Source organism: Lactuca sativa, chromosome 5 (assembly GCF_002870075.4).
Source record: "Lactuca sativa cultivar Salinas chromosome 5, Lsat_Salinas_v11, whole genome shotgun sequence".
Lineage (NCBI taxonomy): Eukaryota > Viridiplantae > Streptophyta > Magnoliopsida > Asterales > Asteraceae > Lactuca > Lactuca sativa.
In genome coordinates this window covers 208,095,400-208,111,763 of record NC_056627.2, presented here as the reverse complement: position 1 = coordinate 208,111,763, position 16,364 = coordinate 208,095,400, and the positions used below count along the sequence as shown (strand labels likewise).

The 16,364-nt window shown below is 33.3% G+C and overlaps 2 protein-coding genes across 2 annotated transcripts; one reads left to right on the top strand and one right to left on the bottom strand.

The window, feature by feature from the left end:
• The first annotated feature begins 1,772 nt into the window (after positions 1-1,772).
• LOC111906142 (nitrate regulatory gene2 protein) lies at positions 1,773-8,247 on the top strand. Its single transcript, XM_023901873.3, has 5 exons — positions 1,773-2,241; positions 3,300-4,510; positions 5,879-6,096; positions 6,381-6,604; positions 7,378-8,247. The coding sequence occupies exons 2-5, from the start codon at positions 3,397-3,399 to the stop codon at positions 8,060-8,062; spliced, it is 2,241 nt and encodes a 746-aa protein (XP_023757641.2). The 5' UTR covers positions 1,773-2,241; positions 3,300-3,396; the 3' UTR covers positions 8,063-8,247.
• A 381-nt stretch (positions 8,248-8,628) lies between these two features.
• LOC111906141 (light-mediated development protein DET1) lies at positions 8,629-14,471 on the bottom strand. The gene is made up of 11 exons (XM_023901871.3): positions 14,027-14,471; positions 12,280-12,707; positions 11,433-11,661; positions 10,550-10,723; positions 10,385-10,453; positions 10,192-10,248; positions 9,929-10,009; positions 9,659-9,823; positions 9,287-9,382; positions 9,076-9,175; positions 8,629-8,963 (listed from the first exon to the last, which is right to left on the bottom strand). Exons 1-11 carry the CDS (start codon positions 14,096-14,098, stop codon positions 8,824-8,826), a joined length of 1,611 nt encoding a protein of 536 aa, XP_023757639.1. The 5' UTR covers positions 14,099-14,471; the 3' UTR covers positions 8,629-8,823.
• Positions 14,472-16,364: the final 1,893 nt, after the last annotated feature.

Sequence of the window (16,364 nt, the reverse complement as noted above, 5' to 3'; positions counted from 1 at the left end):
GATTTTTTTTTTGTCCAGCATACCATTTCAGATTAAGCAGTTATTTTTACTAAAAATTTGATTATTTTCTTCAAATACACATTAAAATAGTTAGATTATTTAATTTCTCTAAAATTAAATAAAATAAATATTTATGAGCCTATATTTATAATGGTCAGGATAGACAAAACTGCAAGATTGGTCCCTGTGGTATTCAAAAAACTTTGGATAGAGTCCAAAAAGTTTTTCACTTGCATAGAAGGTCCAAAATCAAGGTTTTTCTATGTTTTTAGTCCAAAAAAATTTAAAATGACGGTTATACCCTTTTACTTTCTTTTTTATATTTTTCAAATACTATTTTAATATAAAAATAAAAAGAAAAGAAACTAATTATCTCTCTCTCTCTCTCTCTCTCTCTCCCCTCTCTCTCTCTCTCTCACTCTCTCTCTTTCTCTCTCTCTCTCTCTCTCTCTCTCTCTCTCTCTCTCTTTCTCTTTATCGTATCTACACCATCAGCGACAAAAAGGATAATCGGCAACCCTCCTCCAGCCATCCTTCCTGTCGATCAGAAAAAACCAAACACCCCTGAGGGTCGTCGCTTCCTTCTGTTGCTACCAGAGCAACACCCTCGTTGTAACAGTTACCCAGTAGCGTAAGCCGCCTTCGTTTCTTGTTTCATTTTAGTGATGGACCAAACCTCCACCGAACCACCCCTGTTCTGCTTTCGTTCTTCCTCCTTCTCCCTTCAATCAAGTCGGTTCCCTTTCCCCATCGCTTTGTGGCTGCCGACAACGAGCGAAGAGTCTAGGGGAGTTCATCGGAGATCGACTCCTTCTTGCGATCAGTTTGACCACCAGATCACCATTTTGACTGCTTCCATTCGTGTTCCTTCTTCTCTCTCCCGATCAGTGAAGACGAAGAGTAAACCCACAAAGGGTCGTCGATCTCGATGGACCCCTTTGCCCATCTTTGCGATTTCCCATCTACACCTCACCTCCCGTTGATCCGCCTTTCATTCGTCTGTTCCTTTTTCAATCTAATGGAGACGATATTTATTCAAAGTTTTTTTTTTATAGGATTTACAATGGTGTGAATTGGTTTATTGGTGTAACAAAGATGTGAATCAGCCATAGATAAGGTAGAAATAATAGAAGGGATGAGAAAGACGACCAGATTAGAGAGAGAGAGAGAGAGAGAGAGAGAGAGAGAGAGAGAGATGATGATGATGATGATGCGTACAGTGGGAGTAAAGGGTGAGTGGGGCAATTCTTTATTTTTTAATTATTAAATTGATAAGAAAATGGTAAAATAATACAAAAAAAAGAAATTAAAATGGCAAAATAGACATTTCGAGTTTTTTAGGACTAAAATCAAAGAAAATTTCTTATTTTGGACCTTCCATGCAAGTCGGAAACTTTTTGGACCCTATCCAAAGTTTTTTAAATATCACAGGGACCAATTTTATAGTTTTGTCGTCAGGATAATACTAGAGGAAAAGAGCAAAATAGAGATTATGGAAAATGATAAGGGCAAAACTGGAATCGAAAAGGAGTGGGATTCGGCTATCCTCTTCATGTGATTCTTTCCTTTAATTTTTAGGCCTCCAAACATGAAAGCTTTTCATAAAGGAGGTAGATCTTTTTCTCAGAACAATTATTAGTTAAAATCAGAAGAGTAGCTGATTAAAAGCTCTGTAATTAATGCATTAAATGTTGTACATTATTCTAGATTAAGTAACACCGCTTTGGGAAAAAACATTTCCTTTAATTTCTTGCTTTTATTTTTTTTCGTCATTCTTTTCTCATTTTAGTTCCCACTCTAAACAGGGTTTTGACCGTTGCTCTCTCTCTCTCTCTCTCTCTCTCTCTCTCTCTCTCTCTCTCTCATCCAACAAGCGAGTTCTGTGTGTTCTTCAACCCATAACTCTCTCTAAAAAGTACGTGTTTGAGGTGTTTCTGTGTGTTGACATATCTCTCTTCAAGAATAGTGTATTTCAGTGTGTTCTTGAATTACCCCATCTCTCTCTCTCTCTCTAAGAGTGCGTTTTTTTGGTGTTTCTGTGTGTTCTTGAAGCCCCATCTATCTCTCTCTCTCTATCTCTCTCTCTCTCTCTCTCTCTCTCTCTCTCTCTCTAGTAAGTTGGTGTCAGTCAGAGTGTTCTCTCACACACACACACACCAAAGACTCTGTTTCTATGTGTTCTTGAATCTAATCTCACGCGTAAATCTTGCTCCTGTCCATCATTGATCTATTAACACCCAGGTATCATCTTCAATTCACTATTAATCTCATTTTCATCTCTCTCTGTGTATATTGATTTTAGTGGTTATTAATCCGACATTGATGCTTCAGTATCTCCAAATATCTTTGAATTTTAGTACTAATGATTAGTTCCATGCATCTAATAATCTTATATTTTGGAACAGTTTCAACTCTAAAATGTGATATAATTAAATCTTAATGAGGAAGAAATAGAAGTCCTTCTTATATCTTGCCTAATTTGATTTTATCTTTTTGTTTTATCTCATACCCAATATTATATATCTTTTTCTGTAAATTTAATTGTTTAAAGGTTTTAGTGGAAGCTTTAGTCAAGAAGAAGCTATAATGGCTCCGATTTTTATTTTTTATTTTTATTTTGGAGTTCCCTATGTTCTAATAATTCTCTTTTTCTATCTTCATCTTGCTTTGACAAAAGCATATTGTTTGTTATTATTTTTTTTTCTCTGAATTAATTGTTTTTGTATTTTTTTTTTACCCATGTGATCAAGAGCTGCCATTTGTACTTCTTTTGTTTCTTTATCCCAAAAAAGATAATTTCTGTAGCATTCTTCTGTTTCAATTATATATTTCCCAACTTATTCCACCATAATTGGAATTAAAAATTATATGTATTTTACAGTTTATTTCCATCAACTTGCTCTGCCATATCGCCTTCATAATCCAGAAGAGAGGATTCCCAATATTTCTCTTAAAGTTTGACTTGTAAATCATTAATTTTTTTATTGGATATGACTAAACTTATAATAGCAACATACTTGGGATAATTGCAATATGTAATAATGCAAAATGTAATTGTGTTATTATAAGTAAAATTATCTATAGCAAATGTAAATACATTATTTTGCCTAAAAAAATTTGTATATAATGTTACCAAGAGTAAAATACAATAAAAAAAGATGTTCATATTATTAATATAGAGGTGAAAAATAAAGTGCTAAAAATATTATTGATAGGAAAGTACAAATGTACACTACCTGAAATTTATCATTATCATCATGTTCTTCTTCCTCAATTGTTTTTTTTTTTTTTTTCAACAGGTTTAAAGATCCCTTATGAATCTGGAAAAACCCTCAAAAAGACTAGCTTCTAATTTCCAATCTTATTTGAATCACAAAATATCCTAAAATTAAAGAAATGGGATGTTCATCATCAAAGTTAGACGACGGAGAAGCCGTCAAGCTCTGTAAAGATCGGAAAAACTTCATCAAAAAAGCCGTTGAACACCGGACCAAATTCGCTTCCGGCCATACAGCTTATCTCCGGTCACTAAAACGAGTTTCCGCCGCCCTGAAAGACTACGTGGAAGGTGATGAACCCCGTGAATTCTCCTTAGATTCCTTCACCACACCGCCGCCCTACGCCGCCACAAAGAAAACCACCCCTCGATTCATCACCATTTCCCCAAATTCCGTCACCATTGAACCAAAAGTGCATTACCTTCGATCCGGCGGGAACCCGTCGATTTTTGTGGAAGAACGGCTTCCTGATTCGCCGGAATCGGTCATTATCGAGTCGTATACCCCCTCACCGGCGTACCATTACGCCGCCGATAGTTTCTTTGGGATGCAATCGCAAACAGAATCACAATCGTCGTCGTCGTCTATTTTCCATTACAGTAGACCTAATTTTCCGCCGCCTTCGCCTCAAAGATCGTCACAATGGGATTTTTTCTGGAACCCGTTTTCGACTTTGGATTATTACGCGTATCCCGCGAGAAATAACGATCATCAAAACGTGTTTGATGATGATATCAATGGATTACAGCAAGTTAGGGAAGAGGAAGGGATTCCGGAACTCGAAGAGGAGACAGAACAGGAACAAGAAGAAAACGATCATAATCATGAAGATGAAGTTACAGTCGAAGATGTTGATGAAGACGACGACGATGAAGATGAAGAAGACGATGATTTTGAAACAGATAGCGGAGAAGAAACCGAAAGTGAACACGAAGTAGAATCGCAATTACCGCCATTGATGCCAAAAACTCAGAATCTTGAGGTTTCTAGGGCACAGAGTTCAGGGCAAATCGGAAATAATGGAACTGGAGATGTTTCGAATCAAGAAAAGGGGAAAAACGAAGGAACACAGGGGTTTAGGGTTTATGTGAATCGAAGGCCAACGAGTATGTCGGAAGTTATTAAAGATCTGGAAGCTCAATTCACCATTATTTCCGATTCAGCTACAGAGCTTTCGATTATGTTGGAGGCTAATCGGGCCCAATATTCATCAACCTCCCACGAGCTAACAGGTTCGAATTTATTATTTTACGAAATTTGTTTTTTAATTTTCAAATTCTAGAAAACCTGAATTTTATTTGATATAAATTTAAGTTTAAAACAAGAAAAATACTTATCTTATTAAATCATTAAATTATTTGACTGTTAGAAAAGCCATTTTCTGAATTTACTTGATATGGATGCAAGAGTAGTACATAGAGGGTTCGAATAAAAACCAGAAAATAGATAAAAAAAATATTAATAATTAAAAAAAACAGCATCAAAATCAATGTTAGGCTGTGGGTCCACAAGGGTTGGGACCCGACCACACTCGTGACATGGTCGATTTTTACAGTTATTAATTTTTTTTTTTTTATGGTTCATATTTAAATTGTTTATTAAGAGCATAAGTATATAATTTTGTTGATGAACTATTTAAACTTTCTCTATAGCAAATAACTATTATAATTTTATAGTCTATTAAATTATATTTTCAACTTGTATTATTATTATTATTTTATTATTATTTCACGACCACTGAATTTAGTCATAAATAAAATAATGTTCAAAAGCATCGCTACGTGAAATTTCCTTTACAAAAAGCAAGCTATGTGAAATCTCCTTTTTAAAAGCAAGGTATATGAAATTTCAGTTCATTGCAATGCTTTTTGATAGAAAATTTGCTTTTGATATAACAATGCTATTAGTGGTCAAATTTTATGGCTGAAAAATAATAATAGTAATAATATTATTACTATTATTATATTACGGTAGGAAAAAACAACTATTTTTCTAAGAGTAAACTACACGAATGGTCCCTATGGTTTTGGGTAACTTGCGCATTTGGTTCCTAATTTATTTTTTTAACTCGGAAGGTCACTATTGTTTGTTTTTGTTACACGCTTGGTCCCTGTCATACATAAAAAGACTATTTTGCCCTTGATTTTTTTAATTTATGTAAATAAACACACCCCCAACCCCACCCCTCTCACCTTACCTTACCCACCCCATCATTTTTTCCTATTTAAATAATAGTCGTTTTAATGAAGACATGGACCAAGCGTGTAACAAAAACATACAGTAGGGACCAAGCGCGTAACAAAAACAAACAGTAGGGACCTTCCGAGTTAAAAAAATAAGTTAGGGACCAAACACGCAAATTACCCCAAACCATAGGGACCATTCGTGTAGTTTACTCTTTTTCTAATCGTTCAAAAAAGAGCATAATGGTTTAGTATGTTACTAATATCAAAATCGGGTAACCTCAGAAAAATCCGTTTTTTAAACGGTAAAAAACAATATAATATTTTAATTACAAAACAAAATAGGTTGTGTTTATCTAGATTTCCTCTTTTTTTTAATGTATTCCATTCATTAATTTCGGGGAATCTTTATTGCAGCTATGAAAATTTTAAATCCAGTGGCATTACTTCGGTCTGCATCATCATCTCGCTCAAACTCATCAAGATTCTTGATCAATTCTTCGGGTAGTTCAAAAGAAGAAGATTATGCTAGCAGCAGTGATGTGTCTGATGACTCGTATATTTTTCAAAATAGTCACCAGTCTACTCTCGACAAATTATACGTTTGGGAGAAAAAACTCTATCAAGAAGTCAAGGTACATGTATACGTCTTTCTAAACACTATGCATCTGACACAAATTGTGTCAGATATATAGTATTAATTAGGCACACCAAATTGTGTGCCTAGTACATATCAGGTTGCGCCTAGCGCATACTAAGCGCAACCTGATATGTATGTATCAGGTACACTCCAAATTACTTGATAAGTGTATAAGTTATACTACTTGTCAGGTATTGTACCTGATACTTTATCGGGCATAGTTATCCGATATTATGTCCGATTGTATGACGATGTGACCATATGACTGAATTTGCATAGGCTGGTGAACGGATTCGAATAGCTTACGATAAAAAATGCGCTCAACTTCGGAACCATGATGCTAAAGGCGATGACCATTCTTCGGTTGATAAAACAAGAACAGCCATTAGAAATTTACATACTCAAATTAAGGTTTCTATACACTCGGTTGAAGCCGTGTCAAAAAGGATTGAAACTTTAAGGGACCAAGAACTTCAGCCACAGCTTCTTGAATTGATCCAAGGGTATTATTGTCATTTCCTAACTTATAATTTATAAACATGGGTTTAATGCAAGAAATAGCAACATACCTTGAAAAATCTACCGATTATAGCAATGTCATCCGAAATCAAAGCAATTTTACGGGTTTTATGCAAGACAATTCCCATTATTTTGGGAAATTTTTTGATAAATTTCTAATTTTTTTTAACATAAAAGTCTTGATTATTTAATTTTACACGATAATATGTTATTTCCTGTTAAATTAATAATAAAGACTTTTCGTTAATTTGGACAAAATATTAAATAATCGAGATTTTTCTGTTCAAATTTTTTTTTAGGACTTTGTCAAAATTTTACCAATAATGGGACTTTTCTACATAAAACCACAATTTTATTGTTGTAATTGTGTAGATTTTTCATAGTATAGAGTCCTAAAAAGAAAAAAAAAAATTAAACGTATAAATTATAATGATAGAATTTGATAGATTTCCAAAGTACATTGTCTTAATAAGAATTAAAAGTACAATGCCATAATAGAATAAAATAAAAACAACATTTTATAACACAAATAAATGAAATACAACACTATAATCGGATAAAATTTCAAAGTACAATGTCATGATTAAAAAAATAGTCGAAAAGTACAATGTAATAAAATGGAAGTAGGATACTGTAACACACACATAAATGAAACTACATTCCTATTTCTTGCATTTAGCCATATAAATCCATTCAAATGATCTTTACTTCTGAATCTTGAATGTGAATTGACAAATATGCCCTTTAAAATGACCAGATTATCAAGAATGTGGAAGATAATGGCAGAGTGTCATCAAACCCAAAAACGAACACTCGATGAAGCCAAGATTTTGTTAGCCGGGACACCATCAAAACCCAAAAAGTACACCCCGGTGCACCCTACCGAGCCACACCGGCTAGCCCGCTCGGCTTCCAACCTTGAATCCGAATTACAAAATTGGAAATCATGTTTCGAGTCATGGGTCATGGCTCAGAGATCTTACATACACGCGATCACCGGTTGGTTACTCCGGTGCACCGGATCCAACTCCAACAACACCTCAATGTTCCCGTTTTCTCCCCGGAGATCCGCCGGAGTGCCGCCAGTGTTTGGTGTTTGTATCCAGTGGTCAAAGCTGCTTGACTCGGTTAGTGAGGTCCCGGTGCTTGATGGGCTCGACTTTTTTGCTGCTGGGGTTGGGTCTTTGTATGTGCAACAGTTGAAAGAAGGCGGTGGTGGTGGTGGTGGGTCGGGGCGGCGGTATGGTGGTGGTTCTGGGATGGAGGTGGTGGAGGTGGAGGAGGAGGAGACGGCGGAGAAAATGGCGGAGGTTGCTATTAGAGTGTTGTGTGCTGGAATGTCGGTGGCTGTTAGTTCGTTGACGGAATTTGCTCTTGGTTCGGCTCAAGGGTATGTTGATTTGATTAAGCAATGGGAGAGTGCCACGTGTCTGGAAAAGTAGTTGAATTTTTTGTATTTTATTTATTAGTTTGGTAGATGTAATTATTTATGAAATATAAGATCCAAGATATATTTGGATGGTGGGTAGTTAGTATATTAGTAGTAGCTAGAATTAGTTGTGGAAAAGGGTGCTCACAAACATGTATTCATTCCTACGTGAGATAATAATATTCACTTTTAATTTAATAGATTTAATAAAAATAATATGATTTAACTTTATATTTTATATAGAAGTTTGTGCGAAAGGGTGCTTACAAAGTTACAAACCCAAGACATTTTTACACATATTTCTCATTTCATGAACTTATTTTAATTATCCAATTGTAATTACATAAATTCAAATTTGTAAACAGATTAATATTTGATTTTCTAAAAATAACTAGAACATTTATATGTTTTTAATTTTTTATTGTAAACTTATTTTGATTTCAATGAGTTGATTGAGTTCTCATTGTGTAGCTTTTTTTATAAAACTTTTTATATAGAAGATTCATTAATTATAATTAAATAATACATAAAAAGTGAAAGCATATATATAATACTATTTATTAAAAAGAAAAAAAAGCATAATAAAACATTAACCCTCTTTATAATTCTAATCTTTCCCTCCCAAATTTTGGGAAAATAGATGTTAATAAACAAAGGATATAAATAAATTCCGAAATGATGAATAAAGTTAAAAATCTTGATTGATATTTGTTTCTTCTTCTTTTTCTTCTTCATACTAATAAAATAAACCCTTAATTTTCATAAAAGTCAGGGTTATTTACGGAAATGAATATTTACAAAAGCAGGTTGCAAAAACAAAGACTGTTGAACTGAAAGAGCCAGGGGTAAAATTGGATGAAAAAGAAATGAAGATATCCTCCTTGTCCTACAATCTGTAATTCCAGCTTCAGGTCCTGATAAATAAATAAACCAATAAAAAATTTCAAATTTTATTATAATAAGGAATAATAATAAAAATGAAAATATGTTGTTATTTTCAAAATATGTATAATAAATTAATAATACCTGGTTTTATTTTGAACTTTAGGGTATGTGGAGGCCTCCTTAAGATAAATTTGATTGGATGATCAGTTGATTGTCTATGTCTATCAGCTGCAGAAATAAGCTGCAAACAAATATCAATTATATATATAGATATATAGATATAGATATTTCTTTTAACTTAATAAAAATAATTTACAAATTTATAGATGATTAAGGATAAGAGAACTCAAACCTTTTCATCGAATCTAAATAATGATTGATCAAAATAAGGTGAAGGACTTTGAGATTGACAATTAAATGGTAAAGAAGCCATCACTTTTTTAACAAACTGCAAAAATTTAAAAATGTCAAAATTCATTAAAAGCTTTCCCAAGAATTTAAAAATTAAAACCATACTCTTTGACTTTCGTGGTCAAAATTGAATATTTTTCAAATCAACATCGGTATTTAGGGTGAATATTGTGTAAAAGACATCAATGTTCTTAAACATTGTAAAAAAACTTTAGGGTGAATATTGTTTTCGATGTTGCAATATATTTGGTTTAACCTAAAAAGTCAAAGGGTATTTTAGTAACAGGATAATGAAAAAAGAATATTATATTACCAAGGAGAAGCTGGTGGCTTTATTTTTACTGCTTCTCAATTGCTCAAGAGCATGAATGTTGTTGGAATGAGATGATATAAAATTCATATAAGGGGAATTTTTTGATGCAACATGAAAATGATCACAAAATTGTTCAAACAACAAATACAGCTTATCTGAGGACATCTGCAAGATTTTTAAAAAAATAATTAGAGAAAATACCTTTTAGGCTTTTAGTTTTTTTAAAAAAAAAAAAAAAAAAAAAGTTATGAAATAGTTTTATACAAGTACCTGATAAAATGCAATAATTTCTGTTGATTCCATGTTATATACAGCAAAGAATGCAGGGTGATTATCAGCATTTCTTGACACCTGTAGTCATGTGTATTATAACATATGAAAATTGTTTTGTATTTAAATCATATTGTTATTTGTTACAACAAGGTAGATTTTTTAATTTATAATGTTGTAAAAAACAAATGATATAAATATAATAAGTAAATTAATGAAAGTACATTGCTATTGTTTGAAAAAGAATGTAAAAAGATACTTACTGCTCCATCAACACTCCCAAACTTTATTAGTAAGTGATGTCGATCCAAAAATTGCACCTATTCAAAATAAATAAATAAATAAATAAAGATGTTTTTAATTCTTATCATCTATTTTAAAAAAAAAAAAGAATATTAAAAAAAGAGTTAAAGAATGTTGCTATTAACATTTAGCACTAAAATTATTACATCATACCTTCCATATAATCAAATCGACATAATCTTGAAAGTGAAAATAAAACTTCTTCTTTAGGGATTGGATTCTCTGCATCAACAATAAGAAGTCTTGAAAATGTACATTGAATTGAAATTAATAAAAGTTTGAATTTGAATATTGATAAATGATAATTAATTAACTAACCATAGTTTCATCTTCTTCTTCATTTCGTATCTCTCTAACAATGAAAGAAAGTAGCCTTTGTTTTATGCCACTCAAGAAAGGATTTTCTTGAGGAACTTGTTCAAGATGAGGGCCATTTGCAACATTATTAACAGGTATGTGTTGTGATACACTTTTTTCAATACTTGACATACCCTACAACATAAATCAAGATTAGGGTTTAAGGATTAGGGATTAGGGTTTAGGATTTGAGAGTTAATGTAATGTTTCCTATTGTGGCTGGTTTTCTAGTTAGATTTAATAATTTGACCATTTTCATGGTTACAAAATCATTAACAACATTTGAAGGGTAATTTGGTCATATGTTTTTGATGGACAATTCTTTCATGTGACCAAAATACCCTTCAATAATGATGATTTTTCCCTGGATTTATGGTATTTCATGATGAATGTTAGTGTGGTTTCATGAAAAAACATAGTGCCAAGAATCTCCCAATTTTTGTCATTATTGAAGGGTAATTTGGTCATATGTTTTTGGTGGACAATTCTTTCATGTGACCAAAATACCCTTCAATAATGATGATTTTTCCCTGGCTTTATGCTATTTCATGATGAATGTTAGTGTACTTTCATGAAAAACATAGTGCCAAGAATCTCCTAAATTTTGTCATTATTGAAGGGTATTTTGGTCATATGTTTTTGGTGGACAATTCTTTCATGTGATCAAAATACCCTTCAATAATGATGATTTTTCCCTGGCTTTATGGTATTTCATGATGAATGTTAGTGTAGTTTCATGAAAAAACATAGAATCTCCCACTTTTTGTCATTATAGAAGGGTATTTTGGTCATACGAAAAACGTAGAGGGTTACCAAAGAAACTATTAGAAACTTTAGAACTTACCTGTGAACTAGAATTGAGAAAAAGCTGATCATCTTCACGACAAAAGTCACCAATTGCTCTTACATCAACAAGAGTCCCTGAATCCCTAATCTGAAGTATGTGAATATGTTGATAACGAAGAGATACTATAGCAAGTAAATCATCATATAAAAAAACACCCATGCTGTGTGCTAAATTTATGTAATCATTGCAGAAAACCCTCTCATCAAGTACAACTCCATCTTCCAATCTGCCAAATATATTCATATACAATTAAATTTTATAACAAATTGAACACCAATAAGATATATGTTGAGTCACAAACTTTACAAACCATCTTAGGTGTTGTTTCTTTATGACTTAATGCAGAAAAAAAAAAGAAGAAGAAAAAGTACAAATCATTCATTCTCATACTTTGTTTGCAACAAAAGCATAAGTTGCATTTAGTTTGATGAATGTTTTAAAAAGGAATTGGAATATGCAAGAATTGATATGTGTCACATGTTTCATTGGTCGGAAATGGAATGGAATACAATTCCAATCTTTTAATTTAGTTTAAAATTTTGTCAAAGGATTTAAAACGTAATAATGATAAATGACATAACTTTTCTTTCAGAAGTTATTGATTGCTTTATGTATACATATTTAAAAACAAACTATAAGTACTTGTAAAAGTATTTAAATCACCCTTTGAAATATCATCCAAATACAAAGCAATTTAAAACTAGTCATATTTAGTCCTTCTACAACGAAAAATCTACCTAATTATAGCAATATCACACAAATACAAAGCAATTTAAACTATAATACATAAACATACAAAAGTACATTGCTATTTCTTGCATTTATCCCTATATATAAACCATACCTTAGAAGATGGAATGTTATTTTTTCAATTGAAGGAACCCCTTGAATAGCACCTCCGGTAGCTGGGGCATCATAAATTTGAGCAGTGGAAGTTGCAAAAAGACCAAATTGGTTAGACTCTGCATAAAGAAAGAAGTCTTTACATATGAGCTCACTTGCAGAAGCAAGTGGGACCGAGTAGATTTGAGTGAAGAAACTCTCAAACTTCTTGGCTTTTGGTGGAAGATCTTGAGCATAACAATCTTCTTGTTTGCAAGAAAATGTAAGCCATGTGGGTCGATACACAATTAAATCTTGATGGTTTCTACTGAAACTTATTAAGTATTTGCCATCTTCTGTGAACTTGCGAAATGAATGGTCCGGACATTCAACATCATATATTGTAGAACCGGGAACTATATTCTCATAAAATCTCCTCGCACGGTGAATCTGAAAGTATACATGTTATTAGGTAAACAGGATAGCTCAGGACAGGACAGAACATGACAAGACAGCCTTGTACTACGTTTGGTAAACAGGACAGAACATGACAAGACCGCCTTGTACTATGTTTGGTAAACATGACAAGACAACTTTGTACTACGTTTGGTAAATAGGACAAAACATGACAAGACAACCTTATAATACGTTTGGTAAACAGGACAGGACATGACAAGACGGCCTTGTACTACGTTTGGTAAACAGGACAGAACATGACAATACATCCATGTAATTAGGTAAACATGACTAACACATGACAAGCAGCCTTGTACTACGTTTGGTAAACAGGACAAAAAATGACAAGACATCCATGTTATTAGGTAAACAAGACAAGACAGAATAGGACAGAACATGACAAGACAGCTTTATCGTGTGTTTGACATGCATTGATAGGACTAGTATTGATGTCAATGGGACAAAAAATGTAACTGTATTATTTGTCTCGCCCAAACAGGCGGGATAGAGACTTGTTCTTGATCTCTTGTTTGTGTAAAAGACATGAATGTCCTCCTCATTCTGATCATTAAAAATAAAGATAGCCCTAGACCGTTTGTTTAGTCTCGTAGTGTTTATCTTTTTTTCATATAAGAAACTCCAACCAATTAACTTGATTTATAGACATAAAGACTTGATTAAGGAGTAACACTTTTCTTTCCCCAAATTCTAAACAATTAACTTGATTTGGGAGCATGACAAAAAACATTAATAAAAATAAAAAAAGTAACAATAATCAGTTTTTCATCTTGTTCATGAACAACATACATTGCGCCTTTTTGATGTCAAAACTAGTAGTTAAACAATGAAAATTACATAAATTTAACATAAATGTTAGTCTGCTAAAACTGATCCATTGAAAGTTTAATGTAGCTTCCACATCTTTTACTTGGAAATCATTTGATACAGAGTTAAAATGTCATCTATTAGCTTTCAAAAAAATGAGGGGTTTTGCCTAAATGTTCCAAAAAAGGTCCTATGTAGTACAAAAGAGTACAATCTAGTCCAACTTCATCGCACCCAACTTTAAAAATTACAACTTTATTATTGGGGGATTGGATATAGGAAACGTATACGAAGTCAATGATCTACCCAAAGACGACCTAAACAGTGATAAAAAGAAGAACTACTGAAAGCAAAATGTACAAAATCAATGTTTAAGTATGCACTAAAAGCAAATTAAAACGAAACTCACTAACAATTTGCTCAGAATTTGCATAATAAACACACAAAACCAATAATTAGCTGAAATATCGAGATTTGAGAATACATACAGTGGTACCAGGAGAAGGAGTTCGAATCTGACGCTCAAATATCCTTGCTGTTAAATTGTTGCTTCTAAACATCAGTCTGTTATATAAATAATCAACCCACGCTCAAAATCATCAATTGAATTTTCGACTCCTTTTCATTACCCTTCGAATCCTCAAAACTGTTGCAGGTGATTTTGAAATATGGCTTCGATTTCTGCTATACCCAAGTGAAGAAAACTTTATCTTGAGAAGTGCGAGTTCAATTTATGCAATAACAAGTGAAGAAGTTCAAAACCCCAGCATAAACCCCTCTTTCGAATTTCTGTTTTTGTTGTTTAGAAGAAGCATCGATCGGATAGGGGAAGCCAAAGGATTCGCAAGCAACTTAGTTAGCACTTAGCACGCGCTGCCCCCTCTCGCCTACGTGTCTCTATAATCCGCCACGTAACTTTGTGATGAACTAAAAGTCTAAAACACTATTTTTAGAAAGGAAATTTTATTGAGAAAGATTGTTACCACATAAATTTTCCTATAAATAGTGGATGTCCCACACCAACAGTCCCTTGGCTAAAAAAATATTTGAAAAATGAAAAGATAAAATTGCAAATTTGATCCTTATGCATTGTCATCTTTTTTTTTTTTTTTTTTTTTTTTTTTTTTTTTTTTTTTTTGTATTCCAATAACTTTTCCAACTTTCAGATTTAGTCCTTAAAACCACGTTGCGATTTTGGTTGGTGAACACAAAAGTTGTTAAATTTTTTATTTGTAATTTAATAAAACAGTAATCCAAAATATTATCCAAACAATCCAAAGGAAAATAAGTGTATCAAACATCATATCAATCAGAGTAATATCTCAAAGCAGAAACCATGTGGTGTGTGCGATGCAGTCATCCCGAACTCTTTCCTTTAGAATCGGAAGTACCTGAAACATAAACTAAAAACCGTACGCACAAAGCTTAGTGAGTCCCCAAGATATCACATACAAAACATAAAGTACATAACGGGCACCGCCCAAAGAGTATAACGGGCCCCGCCCAATGAGTATAATGGGCCCCGTCCTAACTCGCATAACGAGCCCCGCCCACATAAAATTCATACTACACAATAAGTAATAACAGACATGATAATCATTGGGCCCCGCCTAGTAAGCATACAAGCACATACACATACTAGTGTCATACAGACAATGAGTATTCTAACATATCAGATCATGGGTCGGCATTGGTGCATTCGACCCGCTGTACATGGTGAGGAAACTCGCCTCTGAATCTGAGCGACAACTGAATAGGTCCCGACTCCGAATATCAGCTCTACCCGACACCTGAACAGTAACCAATCCTTAGATACAACACAAAATACCTCAACACCCCCTTTTAGTCAAACTTAGTCAAAGTCAGAAGTCAAGGTCAAGGTCAACAGTCCATGTTGACCCAACATGTCGTGTTGACTTGACAACACGTCGTGTTTCGCCATCATCCTAATAGTCGCGGAAAACCCCAACCAACACGTAGTGTTGATTTGCAAACACGTCGTGTGTCACACCCCCAAACCGAGACGGCGAAAACGTTCGGGGGTGGAGGACGTCATGTACAGTATCACAACAATTGTATCATAGTAATAAAAGTAAACACAACCATTACATTGAATATATAAGGTAATTACATCTGTTCGATACATGGTTTGCATAACAGCAAAAGTATAACAAAAGTATAAAAGACACGACTCTATACGCTCCGTCTTCTCAAAAATCTACGGGTGTACCTGTCTACTGATTACCTGAGAATACAAGCGGTTTTGAAAGTGTATCAACATTTAAGTTGGTGAGTTCATAAGAATGCTTTGTATTGAAAACCGGTGTTTGAATCTATAAAATGTATGTATGTTTCGCAAGAAAATCCAATATTTTCTTTAGTAGTGAAAGTAGTCTTAGCCTTAAGATCAAAATGTATGTTTGTTATGGTATTGTGTAGTAGTAAATGATAATTTGTATTATTGGTTACCACCAGCTATATTGTATAGTGTTGTTTTGTATAAAAACCCTTGTATGAAAACCCTGGCTACCACAAGTAATGTAATGTGTTGTTATGTATGAAAACCCTGACTATCACCAGTAATGTATAGTAGTTTTATTACTTAAAATAAAACCTTATGTTTGTATCTTTGGATCTCCTCCAGTTGTAGTGTATAGTAGTTCTATTAATTAAAATAAAACTAATGAAGAATGAAATCCCGTAAACAAATGGTTAGTTTATACTATTGTGAGTTTGGTATAACTATGCTTGATATGACCTACAGACCTCTACGACGTTCTTCAGGCATCGGAACGGTATGATATTTATCACCACAGGCATGTCTGC